This window comes from Argentina silus (genome assembly GCF_951799395.1).
Source record: "Argentina silus genome assembly, chromosome: 14".
NCBI lineage: Eukaryota > Metazoa > Chordata > Actinopteri > Argentiniformes > Argentinidae > Argentina > Argentina silus.
The window spans coordinates 12,961,310-12,978,383 of record NC_139668.1 but is presented as its reverse complement, the minus strand read 5'-3'; the positions used below and the strand labels follow the sequence as shown (position 1 = coordinate 12,978,383).

Below are 17,074 nucleotides of genomic sequence, written 5' to 3'. Positions count from 1 at the left end.
TCATTATTTAGGCTGCTCTCTGTGGCAAACACAAAACCCTGACTGATTGGACTGATTGGCTCTCCACGTCCAGCGGCCGATAATGGGCAATGGGAAGCAGCGTAGGAGTCGGACTCGCTACTGTTGACCGGTGATAAAGCGAGAAGAGCCATAAGCATCTGCTCACGCACTAGCGCATTGTGTCATTAGCAATGCCTTGCCTCCTGGACATCTTGCCTACTGGTTGAGCTTGTCATAGTCACTGTCCCATTTACGATGAACAATGTATTTTAGGAGTATGTTCAAGCTTGCTTTGCTTGCATTTAATAAAGTTTTTTGGGGTTTTTTATCGACACAGCTGAAAGAAGACCAGATAATGCCACTGCATGAATGTCATACATGTCTCCATATTGTAATTCACAAATCACTCGGTAACAAAGGGAGACGGAGAGCTCTTACACTCTATGAATCACAGACATCACACACACACACACACACACACACACACACACACACACACACACAAAATCGCTACAGCGGTGCACTGTCTATGACACATGACAGAACGGCGGCATCAAAGAGAGAGGGAGCAGAGAGGACTGGAACGCCGTCTGCTCTCTCTTACACAGCTCCTTCTCTAGCAGACATCCACTGAGGGAGCGAGACCCCCCCCCCGCAAAAAAAAACTGAGAACAACTGCTGGATGCTCCAAACCCAGTTTGTCACACTATAATAACCTGTCTCTACCTTGACAGGGGTTTGAAGTCTGACAGCAGCACACCGCTGAGTCAAGTTTGGAGTCAAAAGTAAAGCACCAATTTTCAATCCATATATTTGTGTGGTGACACAGAAACGTCGATGCCCAGGGATGAAGATGTCGAGGATGAGTTGAGAGGAGAGGGGTTAGGATGAGTTGATAGAGAGAGGGGTTAGGATGAGTTGACAGGAGAGGGGTTAGGATGAGTTGATAGAGAGAGGGGTTAGGATGAGTTGACAGGAGAGGGGTTAGGATGAGTTGAGAGGAGAGGGGTTAGGATGAGTTGACAGGAGAGGGGTTAGGATGAGTTGACAGGAGAGGGGTTAGGATGAGTTGAGAGGAGAGGGGTTAGGATGAGTTGATAGAGGGGTTAGGATGAGTTGATAGAGGGGTTAGGATGAGTTGACAGGAGAGGGGTTAGGATGAGTTGAGAGGAGAGGGGTTAGGATGAGTTGATAGAGGGGTTAGGATGAGTGCAGCTAGAACAATGGATTAAGAGCAAGTTGATGTTGACTGATATGTAACTACTTGTGCATTCAAAGCAGACAGAATAAAATAACTGGAGGACACGCTGTAGGACACACCACTTGCATAAAGGGGAACAAATATGTGTATACAGTGTATGTGAACAACAAAAGGGAGATAGCATTTCCAGTCCAAATGACAAGTGAGGCCACAGCCACAGATGAAAGAGATGACAAGGATAAGAAAAACAGCCTGTCCTAACGTACTGTAACACAATCTAGTGGCTATGCCTGTACAACTGTGCCCTTGACAAGACATCATGCAGGGCTGAACAGTGTCACTTGCCCGCTGGCCCGACAGTGGGTTTACAAACCCACCGGGCCAGTGAATCCTTCAAGCAAGTGGCCCACAAAATTGAGAAAGAAATTATGAAAATGCTGTCATTCTTACCTATAAATGATGAGCATCAGATAAATACCCCTAACTTGTTACACTGCTGGTAAGTAATGCATACAACATACCCCGCACAGTTTGATCCCAATTGATTGTACAAATCATACAAAATTAAAATAAATAAATAAATAAAATATTAAAAAAAAGTGAAAGAGCAGCGCAAAGAAGAAAGAACAGGGATGGTAACGGTTTTAAGTTGGTACATATCTAGATACAGGCAGCCTTTGTTTACAAGCTAGTTAGTTAGCTTTGTTTGTTAACTAGCCACTTCTGCTACCCTACTTTGACTGCAGCTGTTCTCAACCATTCTTATATAATCAACCATAATTATATAATCGGTAATATGAAAGCCAAATATGTGTGTTCTATCTAGAGAACATGACACCACTGGGCACAGGCTGCGCGTAGGCTACGCAGAAGTATGAGTTAACAGAGTGCTTTGTAAATTAATCGTTTCGACGAATCGATAAAATAATCAACAGATTAATCGCTAACAAAATAACCGTGAGTTGCAGCCCTAGTTCTCATGTTGTTTCACATCCTGTGTGAGAGCCAACTTTGAGTTTAAGCCATGCTGTTTAAAAAAAAACATACAACAGGTCTTGTCCATAATAACTGGTTGGTGACAGCATTTTCTTCTGTGTGTACGTCAAGAACCTCCAAACAGCAAAGAATAGTGTGTCAGGTTAACTTAAACCTTTTCGTCTAATTCTATACTCAAACACAAAAAATTCAGCACCTGCTGCAAATTGAAGAAGAAGAAGAAGAAAAAAGAACAGCTTTGCCAAGCCGTCAACGGAACACGAGGACTGAAACTGCAACGGCTGAGAAAGACCAGATTGAATGGGACTGAGCTGAGGTTTGCTGGGTTCTTAATTGGTGTCGGAGTGCTAGGCCACACAGGAGAGTGAGAACTGGGCTGTTGGACCAGTGCCTCTCTTCTGGAGAGGGCCGAGCATCCACAGTGGAGAGAGAGAGAGGGTGGGGGGGGGGAGTGGGTTCAGTACTTCACAGAGCCTTACCTTTGGACTTCATTAAAAACTTGGCCAGGAGTTTTCACACACTGCAACCCCTTCCTGCCCCCTCCCTACCCAGCTCCCTCATGGCCTGAACCAACCTACTTCTCAGTACACAAGGTGCACAATGCCTTCACAACACAAAGCCAGGCGAAAGGGAAAATTGCATGTAAAAGTACTTTAACTGTGAACCAAATTCCTCCTGCGAGTCCCTGACTCATATTCATCCCCAATACTCTTTCTCTCACACGCGCAGACACGCACGCACGCACGCACTCACCCTCACACACACACATACACACACACACACACAGGAAGGTGGTGTGTTGAGGTGGGGAGGCAGGGATGGATGAGGGATGCTGGGCATAGAGAGGGAGCAGCGCCCACAGAGGCATTGTTTTGACAGTTCTCATGGCAGTAAATGCCAAAGCGTCACCACTCAGGGAGTGTTAGCGGGGGGAACTGAAGGATCCCATTATGCTGTGCGCTCAACCTTTTTTCTTTCTCCCCTCTCTCTCTCTCCCTCTCTCTCTCTCTCTCTCTCTCTCTCTCTCTCTCTCCCTCATTCTCTATCTCTCAGATAATTGTTTCTCACGAGCCCACTGTTAGATACTCATTCATAGTTGATTTTCTTTGGTAAATAACGGCCATTTATTGGTCTCATCGTGGTGGCTGGCAACACATACTTCTGAGGGCACTGTCTGTGATATGCAGTCACAGGATGAGCGTGTGACCATGCTCCTTCAACCTACACATCATGAACAGAGGTTAGGAACTTCTATAGGTTTTCTAAAGCAGGCATTTACAATCATGATAAACTTACAGTCAAGATTTGAAACAATACGTTTTCAGGTGCATTCCTTTTTGGTGGACAGCACTTTACATTGTACAACGTGATTGCCTGTTTGCCTAAGGGGCGCAGAGGAAAACATCAATACATCTTGACTGGGAATACCAGTGGTACTTCCATACACAGGGAGAGGACAGGAAGCACTTGTTTAGACGACAGCCTTTCAATCCAAACTCATAAGTCCTTGTCTATCAACAAAACAAGGTTCATACCTAGAGTATTCTCTCAAAATAGCTAGCTTGTTATTATCTTTGATAGCCAAAGCATGGGCAAAGTAGACGATTGCTTATGGCTCCAGATGAAAAGATTATTATTATTTTATTTCTAGTTAGTTAGAAGTAGTTTCGCCAGGTTAGGGTTAGAAACATGAAAGCCGACAGTGGAGCCAGGAAGAGAATTCAAAATTAGTTATCTCAGTGTTATCTCAGTGTTAGTTTATGTGTATATAAAGCACGACCTGATTAACAAAACGCAAAACTACAGATTTAATATTTTGCAGCTAGATTTACAGCTTTGTTAGTATGTTTAACGCAGTTATATATTTTAGGAAAGACAGAAGTGCAAGTTATTTCATCATTAGGCTACAATTGAATATGCTTTATTCATTAAGATTCAGGTCAAACATGGCCATGCTTTAAATAGCAGCATTTTCGTTAAAGCCACAGTCTGTAATTTTCCCAGTAATTTCAAATAATGTATGGGCCTACCACTGGATTTCAATGAATGTGACTTATAAATAGCATAATGAGGTAATTACAACTGTCTCACCTTTCCATAACCAAAACACCTAAGATCTTAAGCCAAGATCTCACCTAGGGACCACAAATTTGTATTGTTTTATAAACATTTGTATGGCCTCAGGTTAATTAGAAAACAAATGCGTTTTATGATATCATTAAGATTATTAATGAAGAAATTAGGCAGTTGTCAAGCAGTTTCTCTACAAAAGTCCCTCAGAGGACCATTTGCTGTGCATTACTCATTCACTTACATTGGCCGAATGTTAGCAGCATTACCAAAAAATGCTAATTGTCCCGCCTCTTTGGCTCCAAGGATCCATCTCACTAGCAAGGTGGCCACACTCCCAATATCAATTATAGTCATGTTGGGATAAGCATAGAGTGAAAAAACAACAGCAATAATAACAACAACAACAACAACAACAACAACAACAGTAAAGATTCTAGAAGGCAATCTCAAGTTCTGTCAACGTTTATTGTCTACATGGCTCCTTTCTCTCTTTTCCATGAGGGCAAAAAAATCATAATACGCAGAGCCAGACAGAGCACGGCAGATGCTTGTATTAGTCCTATTCAACGTATGCTCTCCAAATATGGCGCAAGCCAGAAGCATAATGCCACATGATTGGAGGCAAAGGTAGTCCTATATTTGCATAAAGCGTTATTATTGGGTGGTTTGCTTAACACAAAGAGAACACCTAGCGGCTGTGTTCTAACTGCTGCTGAGAACTGCGTGATTTAATGCCCTCATTCATCTAAGAGCCAGTGTGCCGAGCGAGCCAGGAAACAGCATTAGGCCCGGGGCCTTGCGCTGCGGCCTGCCTGCCTGCCTGCCTGCCTGCCTGCCTGCCTGCCTGCCTGCCTGCCTGCCTGCCTGCCTGCCTGCGCTGCTTGGACCAGAGTAGCTGGCATGTGTGTGTGTGGGGAAGCGGACAGGGAGTGAGTGCGTCATTTCTCCTCCAGTGATTGTCCACTCTGGACGGAGCCGGGGAAAGTTCTTCATTTCAATTAGCTGGACAAGTGGGACTGTGGACACCTGCCACCCTCAGAGCCATTCTCAAATTGAAGAGTGGGAAACAGTGCCGTAGGCCAACAGAACAGCCTTAAAGGGCTAGAGACGGCTGGTTTTCTCTCTCTCTCTCTCTCTCTCTCTCTCAGACACATGCGTGGGCACACATGCACACACATGCACACACACACAACTGGGACACCAGGTGAGCTTGCAGCCAACAGCGTAGTCTGGGTAGTCAGGGAAGAGGTAAGCATCTCGACTGGGAAATTCAACATGGGCAAAGAGAAGAGGTTTTACTGACCAACACAGAGCAAAGCAAGTTGAGCTGAGGGCCTGACCATTAAATACGTCCCTTCATACCATTGACACGCCCAAAAGGCTGCATTCTAGTGGTAATACTAAAGGTGGAGTGCCAACCAGTTTGCATTCCACCTTAAAACCTGAAAAAAAAGTCTGGCCAAAACCTACTTGCTGTAATATATTTTAAAAGCAGCTCTCCACTAAAACAAATAGTTTCCTAGCTAATGAGCTGTCCTTTAACACCAGGTACTGGTGGTGTGGTTTAACCTTCACATTCCTTTACTGCGACATTGCTCTTGTTTTTAGGAGACACACTTCGGGGGGTTTTCCTAGACGAAGCATATAGTGCGTCTTTATTGTTGAAAAAGTCCTTGACATTAAAAAAAAAACTAATTTACATAACACAGCCCACCAAACAGATAAATATTGAAAGCTTGGTAGAGTAACATACTGCTTGCACATCAACAAGGTACGCGCACAACTAGATACACAGTCGGCCTTCAGATTGACAGTGATTACTGTCAGTTATTGCCGTGCCGTTGAAACCCTCGGATCAACATGAGCAAGAGAATTCTGAGAAAATAATACATGGGGAGAAGAGAAACCGTATCATGGAACACACCCCTCCCTCGCCGGTCCTCAGTCCAACAGCGATAGCTCTTAAGAGAGCATGTGCTTTGGCTTTGAAAGCTCCCACTCGGCCAATTCTCTGTTTGAAACCTGAGCTAAGAACTAACAATGCTTCTCTTTGTATCACCCAAAAAAGAGGGAAATTCCACAATCAATCTCAACGTCTTTGGGGGAAAAAACACTGTGTGAACAACTACAATGTGATACTCTCTCATTCAATAAAATGCAGTCAAGTCTTTAGAGGCAGCCGACCAGGGGAAATTCTCTCACTTGGGTGAAAGGTTTCTAAACAGGCAGTTGTTGTGAGAGAGGAGTGCCCCATTAGAAGGAATAAGACCCTAACATGACTATACTATATTCTATGAAGCTCCGGACCAGCCTGCCTGCGCTATCCCCGGACCAGGACTGCTTGACTACAGGGCACCACTATCACAAGAAGGGAAAATTAATCAAACAAAATAATTAAATAAATAAAATCGATTAAATTTACAGGATGAAATAATGAAATTAATTTAAATGAAACAAAATAAATACAATAAATTACATTAAATTAAATTACATCAGAATGAAAGTGAGAGTAAATGTTATTAAGAGAGGTCTGGTATGTATAAAATAAATGAAAAAATAACAAAAAGTGTCCTCTTACCTTGGGTTGAGCACGTCTAGGGAAGGCAACTTTAGGATCAATCTGGCAAACATAAAAAAATGGCAAAAGAGAGAAAGACAGAAGAGAAAAGTGTTAAAAATCAGTAATGATCAATCATTCAAACAGAGTAAAAGCTTAAAGCAATTTTTTCTCCTGGGCAATAACTCAATACTGAGATAAACACATATAAACACAGAGATCTGTACAGATACAGATACAGATACAATACATGGGCTATTCACATCCAGGCCTCAAGTTCCCCACTTTACATCACTGCTGGTATTCACCCTCCCACTGCAGCTTAGGGAGGGATTCAGACCTTCCTGGAACACCAGGTAAGTGGACACTCTGGCCAATCAATGACATTAATCAATCAATTAACTACCAGAGAGAAACTTGAACCAGTTGACTTGGAGGTCTGGATTTGAGTACCCATGGTAGTGTGTAATTTCACAGCGTCTCCACATTGTTAATCAATAGTTACATTAAGCTGACTGATTAAAAGCAAAGATACAATTTTGCCTCGCCCAAGGTCCATTCCCACACAGCCCTGCATTACTACAGTACATAGCTTATGCAAAGCAAATGGCTGTAATGATTTAGTCAACAAGGAAATGAATAATTTGTATTCTGGCACAGGTTGACAAATGTGACATTTGACGAAAGCACTAAACATTCACATTTGATTGATTGATGGATTACAGGCTGTAAAGTTGTCTGAGTACTACTATTCTTCAATGTGAGTATATAAATATGTCTGAATTATGAGTGCCTTCAAAATATATAATACCTCTTAAGCACTGTTAATGCTACAGTATTCAAGGCACTCATGTGTTGTCCTGTATGGAACACATCCTTTTCACTTAAAACCAAATAAGGCTGCCCAGTGTCATAGCCTCTTTATGAACATTCAGTATTATGGATTTCCAATACATGTTTCATGCAAGGCTGCTTCCCTGCATGCCTTTATGTTTTTGAGGAAAATAAAGTATTTCATGATCAGATTAGATTCAGGGGCGATGCCGGCAAATGTTTATTGGCACATTTGGGTTCAGATTAAATACAATCTTCAACGTTCCAAAAAAGGTTCCATAGAGTGTGACATAGAGGGTGCGTTAGTGCTTCAGTCTATGGACTCGTATCACCTCCTTGGCAACGCAGGTTCGGATCCAGACATTGCCACTTTCAACCCTGTGTCTCCATCTATCAACCTCTGACTTTCCCACTATCTGAATAAATAAAGAAATACAGCAGGGGGGATTCCGCTCTCCTCGCAAAAAGCAACAACAAAAAAAGCATTGGCTTTTTGTATTCTCATCAGCTTTACTTGACAATGGTAATGATGGATGGATGGAATGGTGGATTTCTACCTTATGAAAAACACTCAAAACACTCAAACATAGCTCTCAATCTAAATGTGGTCAATGTCAAGTGTTGGGACAGAGGACATACATCAACAACAAATAAAAGGAGCGAGAACATGTGTGAATCAATTTATAAAACACAAACAGTCATATGATGGGGATCTTGCGAAATTATATTGGATTTTCATTCATAAACCATTCCATATTATTTCAAAAAGATTCAATATATTCCCTTTATGTGGGACAGTGCATTAGAACAGCCTAGTAATTCATCACATATTTGACACTTGGATGGAAGGTTGAATGCAACCCTAGTAAAAGCATTCACTCTTCTAGTGAACAAAAGGATTGTCCCTTTCACATTTCTGTTTTAAGGCCACATCACTGTAGGGGGGAAAAGAAGGTGGAATATTGTGCATGAAGTATACTTTTTTAGAGGTTGTCAATTCACATAAAACCAGGAAAATATAACTGGGAGAGAGCTTTTTCATGATGCGACTGACAAAAATAGACACTTGTAGAAAGTGAATACAGCTTGTCTGTCTGAAGGCATCAGCAGAATGGAAAGTGTTTTAGCCAGCAAAGTGTTAAATCTACCTGAGATTACAGACATGTATAAAATGACATTAACAGACAATGCTATTGTCAACATATAGAGTAATATACACCACAAATTAATTTATGTCAAGAACTCAATTGAGTGAATGTGAAATATTTTTGGCTGGAGTATTGTACATGCAATATGTGATAAAAACAGTGTTCTCCTTCCAGAACAATTCAACTGTCAGATTTGAATAGTGAAGGTTCTGCAGAATGGGGGCTAACATTACTGTGAAGAATAAACTACAGACTAACCTTTCCAGAAATGTCAAAGAATGAAATCTACTTACAAAAAGTATTCATACCTTCATGAGATTGGTACATCTGTCACACCTCATCATAACACAAAAAAAGTAGTCACGACTTAATTGTTTGTGTTTTTTGTTGTCATAGGAGACTTTGTAAATGAATGAGTTATAGCTTCTAATCATGAGAAACAAAACAAAAATTCAAGGAATTAATGTCGTCACGGGACGCATTTGCACCTATGTTTACGTAATGTTTGGTGGACCACTATTTGGAAGTATGTATATTATATATATTTATATATCTAACAGAGTGTGACTTTAAGTTGGTATGTGCATTAAGGCCAAATTCCTTACATGAGATCCACGCATGTAACTCAATGTTCGGCACAAATCTCTCACTGACCTCAATGCATGATTGACATAAAAGTCAGAGTGATGCACGCAGATCTGATGTTAGGATTTCAGTGTGAGAGGAGCCGATCACTGGAAACCATATCTATTCAAAATCAGCAGCATCAATTTACTTGTGCAGACAAACCATGTCTATGTTACTGGATTTAATTTCCAAACTCACCTGCCAGTGTCAAGGTGAGACTCACCTCCCCTTCATTTCACAATGCATCTAATGAAACACTAGTGAAACACCTTCCAAACCACAGCCAGGAAAGTTAGTTATATTTGAGCTCTGTGCATTTACAATTAACAACCGGTGGGTACCTTATTCTAAACACAGAAGACTGCCATACTGCCAATCCACCCAAAAGGAAATGTATGACAAGGATAGGATAACCTTCTCTGTGAAAAACACTAACTGCAGGCCGAAGGGATCATTTCATTAACTTGATGATTGGTTCTAATGAAGAGAGAAACAGAAGAGAGAAAACGGTTTGAGCCAAAAAAATAAACAGGTAACACTTTACTTCACAGTGGTGCCCTTATTACTACGTAATTATAAGCCAGGCACTGAAAGTTGTATACTGTACATAGAGAGAGAGAGAGAGAGAGAGAGAGTTTGGGTGAATGTGTGTGTCTGTCCTGCTCCCTTTGCTGAGCTCTCCAAGTCAGATGTCCCAGTAACACTTAATAACTTTGATGAATTAGCATTAACAAATTATTTATCAATTGTGAATATGCTATAAAGAAGTGAGCTTTCCAGCATTGATAAACATTTACAAGCATTAAACATGCATGTATTTAAAAGCTTTATGAATAAAACATAATTATTCATAAGCATGTACAAGGAATTTAGAAGCACTTGCAAACATTTACAATGTTTGAATTTATTCTCTAACAATCTGCATCATAAGCCTCATTTTGTAGTGAAGATTAGCCAGTAAGTATTAGGCCTTGGGGACAACATAGGGTCTACTTCTCTCCATCCACTCCTCCTCTCCCAGAGAAGGAGCCCTTTGAGCAAACCCTCTTGCTGGTGGGGTGACTAAGAGCATTGGCTTACACAACCACAGACACCACAGACTAGGGGCTTTAAAGTATATGAGCACGGTGTGACTTTATTGACTAATAGCTTTCAACTCAATCAATTATTGCTCTCTACAGCCATCCACCAGCAATGCCTCAAGGCAATTCCAAACTAAATCAACATTAGCAAATAGATAAGGATGAAAGCAGCCAAGAACGTATTATCTGAACTGTGACACCTTTTAGATTCTATTTATGGCTAATCTATTCCCTTAAATTAAGACAATCCAAAATATGTAATCACCAATAAAAAGCAGTCCTCTGAATGTTTCCTTTCCAAATATGTGTATGTCCCTATTATACAATTGTAGGAACCATGCCTTACACACACAGTGTTGCTTATATAATAACTTCTTACTGCAAAATAATTCATTTAGAATGTTCATGTTGAAATCAAGACAGATGACAGGACGACACGACACCCCAAACAAATATCCCACAGGTGTGGTAACATGACATGAGTCAAACACTGATCAAAGACCCAAGGTCACCATAATATTTGTTTTCCCCCCAGCAATACTAAATACAATCTTTCATAGTCTGACCGACTACCAGTCATAGAAGCATAAAAAACTGTTGTATGTCAGTTGCCCATTTTTTATCTATCCATACTTTTAAGACATCAAAACATGCAACAACAAATCACCTATGTTTTTTTTCTGCCCCTTTCAGTTTACCTTGGGTGTGTGATTCAAAGTAGCTAAAGGTTGACAGGATGTGTGCACTTCCACAGGTTTTAAGTGAGTGAGGGAGTGAATATATGCAGACAGGAGGACAGGAGAAAACAGGTGGATACTCGACGATGATACAGTCAATTAGGAGTTGGTATTGTGAGAAATGAAAGCTTAACTCAAGATGAAGTGCATTTAGAAAAATGAATTTATTTATAAAATAAACTGCATTTTATCAACACAAATATCATTAATGCCATTTTGGGGAAACTTCTGAGCATATAAAAACAAAGCCAAATATGTACATCAGTTTATACTAAGAGCTAAAGACAGCTGGGAAGTTTATTTTCACAGAAAACAAATACAGAATATCAATTGCATTATATAATAGGCAGGTTCAACAACAAACATGTTTGTTTCACCCCCCCCCCCCCCCCCCCTCCTCAAAACACTCAGATGTTCTTGGAGAATAAGCTTCGCAGGTGGCCATGCATGGTGCTAGAATTACTTTACGTAATTTGGCACTATGGTAAAGAAAGGGTTAACAAGGATTGCCATTTGAAGGGGGACACAAGGCTCATTACCAAGCTTATTGGCTTCAAGTGCATGTGGCTTTTTGAGTGACGAATTAAAATGACGTGGCTAAACTAAGTCAAAGGTACAATGGAACATTATATTGTCGTTCATGCGAGGCATACCACAAACATTTAAAGTGACAAAAAGAGCAAACATACCGTTTTTGAGTCTAATTCGTGATGTGGCTGAGCTAAGACTTTATCTACACTGGCAGCATCTGCAAACGTAACGAACCCGAATCCCCTGGAGGAAGAAACACAGAAACATTGTCAACAGCCTGTGACAGGTGGACAAATACCCCAATCAACTGATAAGTGTAACGAATCTTAACGAATATTTGACCATGCTGATTATTAGTGCGTTGGTTACTTAACCTACAAATATTTTACTTTTTATAAATCACATAAAAAAACTGTTCTAAATGTAACGGATTTATCCCTATACTCATGCACAAAAAATTAGGCAAGTAAATAGTTCCTGGAATATTACAGGATCTGACAGTATTCAATAACGTTTCTGGTCAATGTCAAATTGTATAGAGCGCTGAGTCAAATCGCTTGTAAAAGCGCAACGTAGGACAGAAATAAATGGCTGCATACTAACTGATATTGCCTTATCATTTTAAGGACATCGCAAAATCACGTCCGTGGACGTGGAAAAACAAACAAACATAAGGGTAAATTTACCTGGAGCGTTTTGTCGTTGGATCTCTCATCACCATACATTCTCTGATTTCCCCGAATTTACTAAAATAGTCTCTAAGGCTGTCTGCAAAACAAGAGAGAGATTACGGGTCGATTTTTCATCATCTGTCAAATATGGAATGATGTGTGGACAACGTTAAATGCCTCTCTTTGCACGTAGGGGTCGAATAGAGGACTTCAATTGATTGGAAATCAAAATAACCTTGCGCGCACTGAGGTACACACACACACACACACAACATATCCCACACAGCACGGGCACACACCATACGTTGCACGAGCAGCCTCAGCCTGCTACGGAACACAACCCGACAATGCCACACTGCATTTCTTACCTGGTGAAGTTTGCCAGCTGAGGCCACCGATAAACATTTTACTGTAAGAGGAAAACATAGCAGAAGTGAGTCCAGATGTCACATCGGCCATTTTGACGTGTAGCTAACTACTTGGCTAGCGGTAGCTAACTACTTAGCCAGCGACAAAAAAGCGAGCAAAACGAAGGTAGAGCAGCAGCAAGAAAAGCTGTAGTTGGCGAGCCCAGCAAGCTATCTTGAATAAGGGGGCAGGCCCGTTTACTAATATAATCAAACAAAGGTGTAGTTATGACTGCACCCGGAAGGCAACACAAATGTTAGTGCTTTGATAAGCATTTCAATATTTATACTAACAACTAGTAAATTATATACATTTAAAAAGTGTCATTGGCGTTCGCAGGCTTACCCCGGGTCGTGTTGCGAATCATTAGGGCTTCCAGATGTGGCTTGGCTCCCGTCTCCCTCCATATCTAACCCAACTATAGCCAGTAACTAACGAACACACACAGACAAACGCTAGACGAAGCCCGCTACGAGAATATTACTGAGCCGGGAATGCAAGCGTCACACGTGGGATCAGCTCAGCCCGTGGCTCCCCCCCTCTCCCTTGACCCACATGGGGCGGGGTAGGAGCTCGTCACCTAACCAATTCCATTGACGTCATTAAACATTCCCCGCCCACATACAGATGTACCCACTGTTCAGATTTAGTTTTTGGTGTTATGTGTGGGGCAAGGGACCTATTACATCACCGATATATCAGTAGAAAGACACAGAGTGCACCTTTAAGTGCGCAGGGAGTTGTTTTTAACCATGGATAGATATAGTAAATAATTACAGTGGTAGCTCATCATATTAGAATGATTATATATCTCACTTGTTTGGTGGACCAGAGGGATTTCTATCAACAAATAGAGCACTTATGGAAAGTCATACTGCATGCTGTATGTTGTGCCACAAAATAACACATATATTGCTTGTTGTTGTTTGCAATGCTTGCCAAAATATAGTAGTTATACAAGCAGACATAGATAATTTGCTCACAAACCTTTGCAAGAAAACATTTGAAATGCCATCACTTTGAAGTAGGTAGGTGGATAACCAAGGAATAACTGGGAAGCAGGCAGATAGTCAATAAAGAAAATACAGTAGAACAAATTGCAATACCTCCCATATCTGTTCCATTACAGGTAGATCCCTACCGGTGGACAAAAATAACTTGATACATTTCCTCAATATCTACATTGTTATGAATATAATGAGAATAATTAAATTGTTGTGCTGGTTCTGCACTGTACATTATATATCAAGGGCATGTCAGCTGACATCATTCTAAAAAAGTTGTGTGTTAAATTGTGCCATTTAGCCCACTATTGAACTACAAGATCGAGGAATCTGAGAGTGAGAGCTCAATTAAGGCTGGGTGCTCACTGCTCACAATTTATTCTACAGTGATTGCTGTTTATTTCCTCAACCTCTCAGAGAGAGAGAGAGGGCGAGGGGGGGGGGGGGGGGAGGCCCTTGGCCCACAGACAGCTTATCACTCCATTCTCTCTCTTAGAGCCTTCATACTGCAGTTTAACTACACAAAGTAACCTCAGCACACATCAAGCTAAAGTTACTTAAATCTGATTGATTGGCATATGGAGGTTGCCGTTTCACCTCACTGGCTAGCATTTTGGAGCTGTCCTGCTGTTAGTTTACTGCACAGAGGCACCTAAGGGCCACAGTTTTGTCATAAACAGAACATATTCCTCCACTTGCAGTTGGTTCTTCACTCACAGATCAAATGTGCTGGCACAATGAATGCATTACCCTTCAAACCACATGTCTCTTTTATGCAGAGAATATTAGTGATGTAATAAATATCAATAAAGATGCAGATGGGAAAGCTATATTGATTTGCATTTTGACAAAAAATAGATATTGATGAGACTCTTAGAACAATATTGAAGCGATTCTTGTTCCTTGATTGCTGTTTGCTAAGCTGCACATAGTTCTGTACTGTAGGAATTTACAGGTGCAATCTGTAGTTGGTACATACATTTTAGACATTTAAATTAATGATATATAGCCATTGACTCTTGAAGAATCTAATTTATAAATGCCTCATGAGCTTAGTTCAACTGTCTTACCCCATCAGAACCCAAAATATGAGCTTGCTCTACTCCATTGTTTGTAAATAATGCCATTGTTTAGCTTCCAAACATGGTTAAAACTATCATTTTGATGGCATGGGTGGTCAGTCCTTGCATCCATAGCTCTCTCTATGAAATTGAGAGTGGTTACATTTCTCCAGTCCCATCCGTCAGCTTTTTACCAAAAAAGTGGATGGGAGCCCACTTTCGTTGTTTGTTGATTGCACCTTTAAGGTTAAGTGCAGACATAATGTTTGTTTTGGCATTAAAGCTAGATGCTAAATGCTAGCTCCATGTCCATAATGTAGCAGTGCACATTGTTGAAATGATCTTCAAATTACAAATGAATACACTTCACCATGGCTCGCCTATTTAACTCTCATTATGTTCAGACATTTTAAATTAAGCTTGGCTTGCATTTCACACTACACAGTGTTCTAATTGGATATTAAATAAGCATAATAATAATAATAATAATAATAATAATAATAATAATAATAAGCTTTTATTTATATAGCACCTTTCATACATAAGAATGCAGCTCAAAGTGCTGTACAATACTGTGCAAAAGTAAGAAAAAGGAACAGATTAAAACAACCCAAACATCAGCACAGTGCTGTACAACACAGTGCAAGAGCAGATGATTAAAAACAAAAACAACTATAACATAATTAATCAACACAATAAAAGCAGTATCACTCAATCTAGTTGCATAGATAGTTGATCAATACAATCAAATCAGCAGAGACAGCAGCATAGATAAAATGCTAATTGAAAGCTAAATTGAAGAGATAGGTTTTTAACTGGTGCTTAAAGATGTTTACTGAGCTTGCTTCCCTGATTTTCTTTGTACTTACCGACGTTTGTACTTTATATGCTGGGATATCCCTTGTTCTCAGAAATGCAGTGAGGGAAAAAAATGTTGCTCAACATAAGGGTTTTATGAGATACTGTATTAATGTGAGTTAGTCAACCTGAGTAGTTTTGCAAACTGTGGTTTACAGCTGCTGGTGTGGATTTATAATTAGCCCAGGATATTAGTGTAGTAGGCTAACACTAATTACTTACATTGTACTTACAGTGTTGCAACACTGGCATTAGAGCAACTCAATGTTAAGTGTGACCCGGAAAGCACCTGCAACTTCCACTGACATACTGCAACTTCATGTAAGCAAAACCATCCTTCATTCATATAGCATAAGTCATACATGTACCAATGCCACTGCTGTACCACTGCTTCATCAAATCAATAAGTGTGTGTGTGTGTCAATTCGTTCACTCAATCTACTGTTGGAATGTGTTTACTCATTCATTTGTTGGCAAGGAAGACATATAAGGGAGTGTGAGTGTGTGTGTGTGTGTGTGTGTGTGTGTGTGTGTGGTTGGGTGTGTGTGTGTGTGTGTGTGTGTGTGTGTGTGTGTGTGGGTGTGGGTGTGGGTGTGGTTGTGGGTGTGTGGGTGGTTGGGTGTGTGTGTGTGTGTGTGTGTGTGTGTGTGTGTGTGTGTGTGTGTGTGTGTGTGGGTGGTTGGGTGTGTGTGTGTGTGTGAGATATATATATAGACAGAGAGATCTATATGTCTACAGTGTGTTGGTGAAGTAACCATCCATCCCAAACACCTGATCCGTGGCTATAGTCATAACCACATCCCTTGTATGACCATTGAGCATAAACACTTCATGAGAGAGTTGATTTTGATGTCAATCACTCTAGCCAAAAATACACTGCATCTATCCTTCAAGTGGAACATCCAATACATGTAGAAATTAATTGGAAACTCTTTGGTTGAAAGCTTGCATTGTGTATAACCTGCCATCTAAAGTCATACTATCACACTGTACACAGCTTTAGTGAGCAAATAGCAGCCTGGTCCTCAATCAGTGAGTCAACAGGATGTGAGGAGCTTCACACACGGATGTGTGCATTGATTACCTCAAATGTAGAGAAGACAGTATAATGACACTGTTGTATGTCACTGAATTCCAATAAAACATGATTGACTAGTGGGTTCCATGTGAGTATTCTCTTCTGCCATATAATGATACTGTCTGTTTGCTACAGAATTCCACCTGAAACATGATCGAACTGGTAATTTTGCAACACGATCTAACGAACTATAGAATGAAATAAACC

The 17,074-nt window shown here is 40.7% G+C and overlaps 1 protein-coding gene across 2 annotated transcripts in view; it reads right to left on the bottom strand.

Moving 5' to 3' along the window:
• msi2b (musashi RNA-binding protein 2b) overlaps positions 1-13,319 on the bottom strand; it is a 177,872-nt gene extending 164,553 nt beyond the window's left edge. For both annotated transcript variants that reach the window (XM_083685289.1, XM_083685290.1), the window contains exons 1-5: positions 13,211-13,319; positions 12,826-12,866; positions 12,473-12,554; positions 11,945-12,029; positions 6,849-6,890 (exon numbers count right to left, since the gene is read on the bottom strand). In XM_083685289.1, the coding sequence (XP_083541415.1) occupies positions 6,849-6,890; positions 11,945-12,029; positions 12,473-12,554; positions 12,826-12,866; positions 13,211-13,272 (312 nt within the window). In that variant the 5' untranslated portion in view covers positions 13,273-13,319. The remainder of the gene's footprint in view (positions 1-6,848; positions 6,891-11,944; positions 12,030-12,472; positions 12,555-12,825; positions 12,867-13,210) is intronic.
• Positions 13,320-17,074: the final 3,755 nt, after the last annotated feature.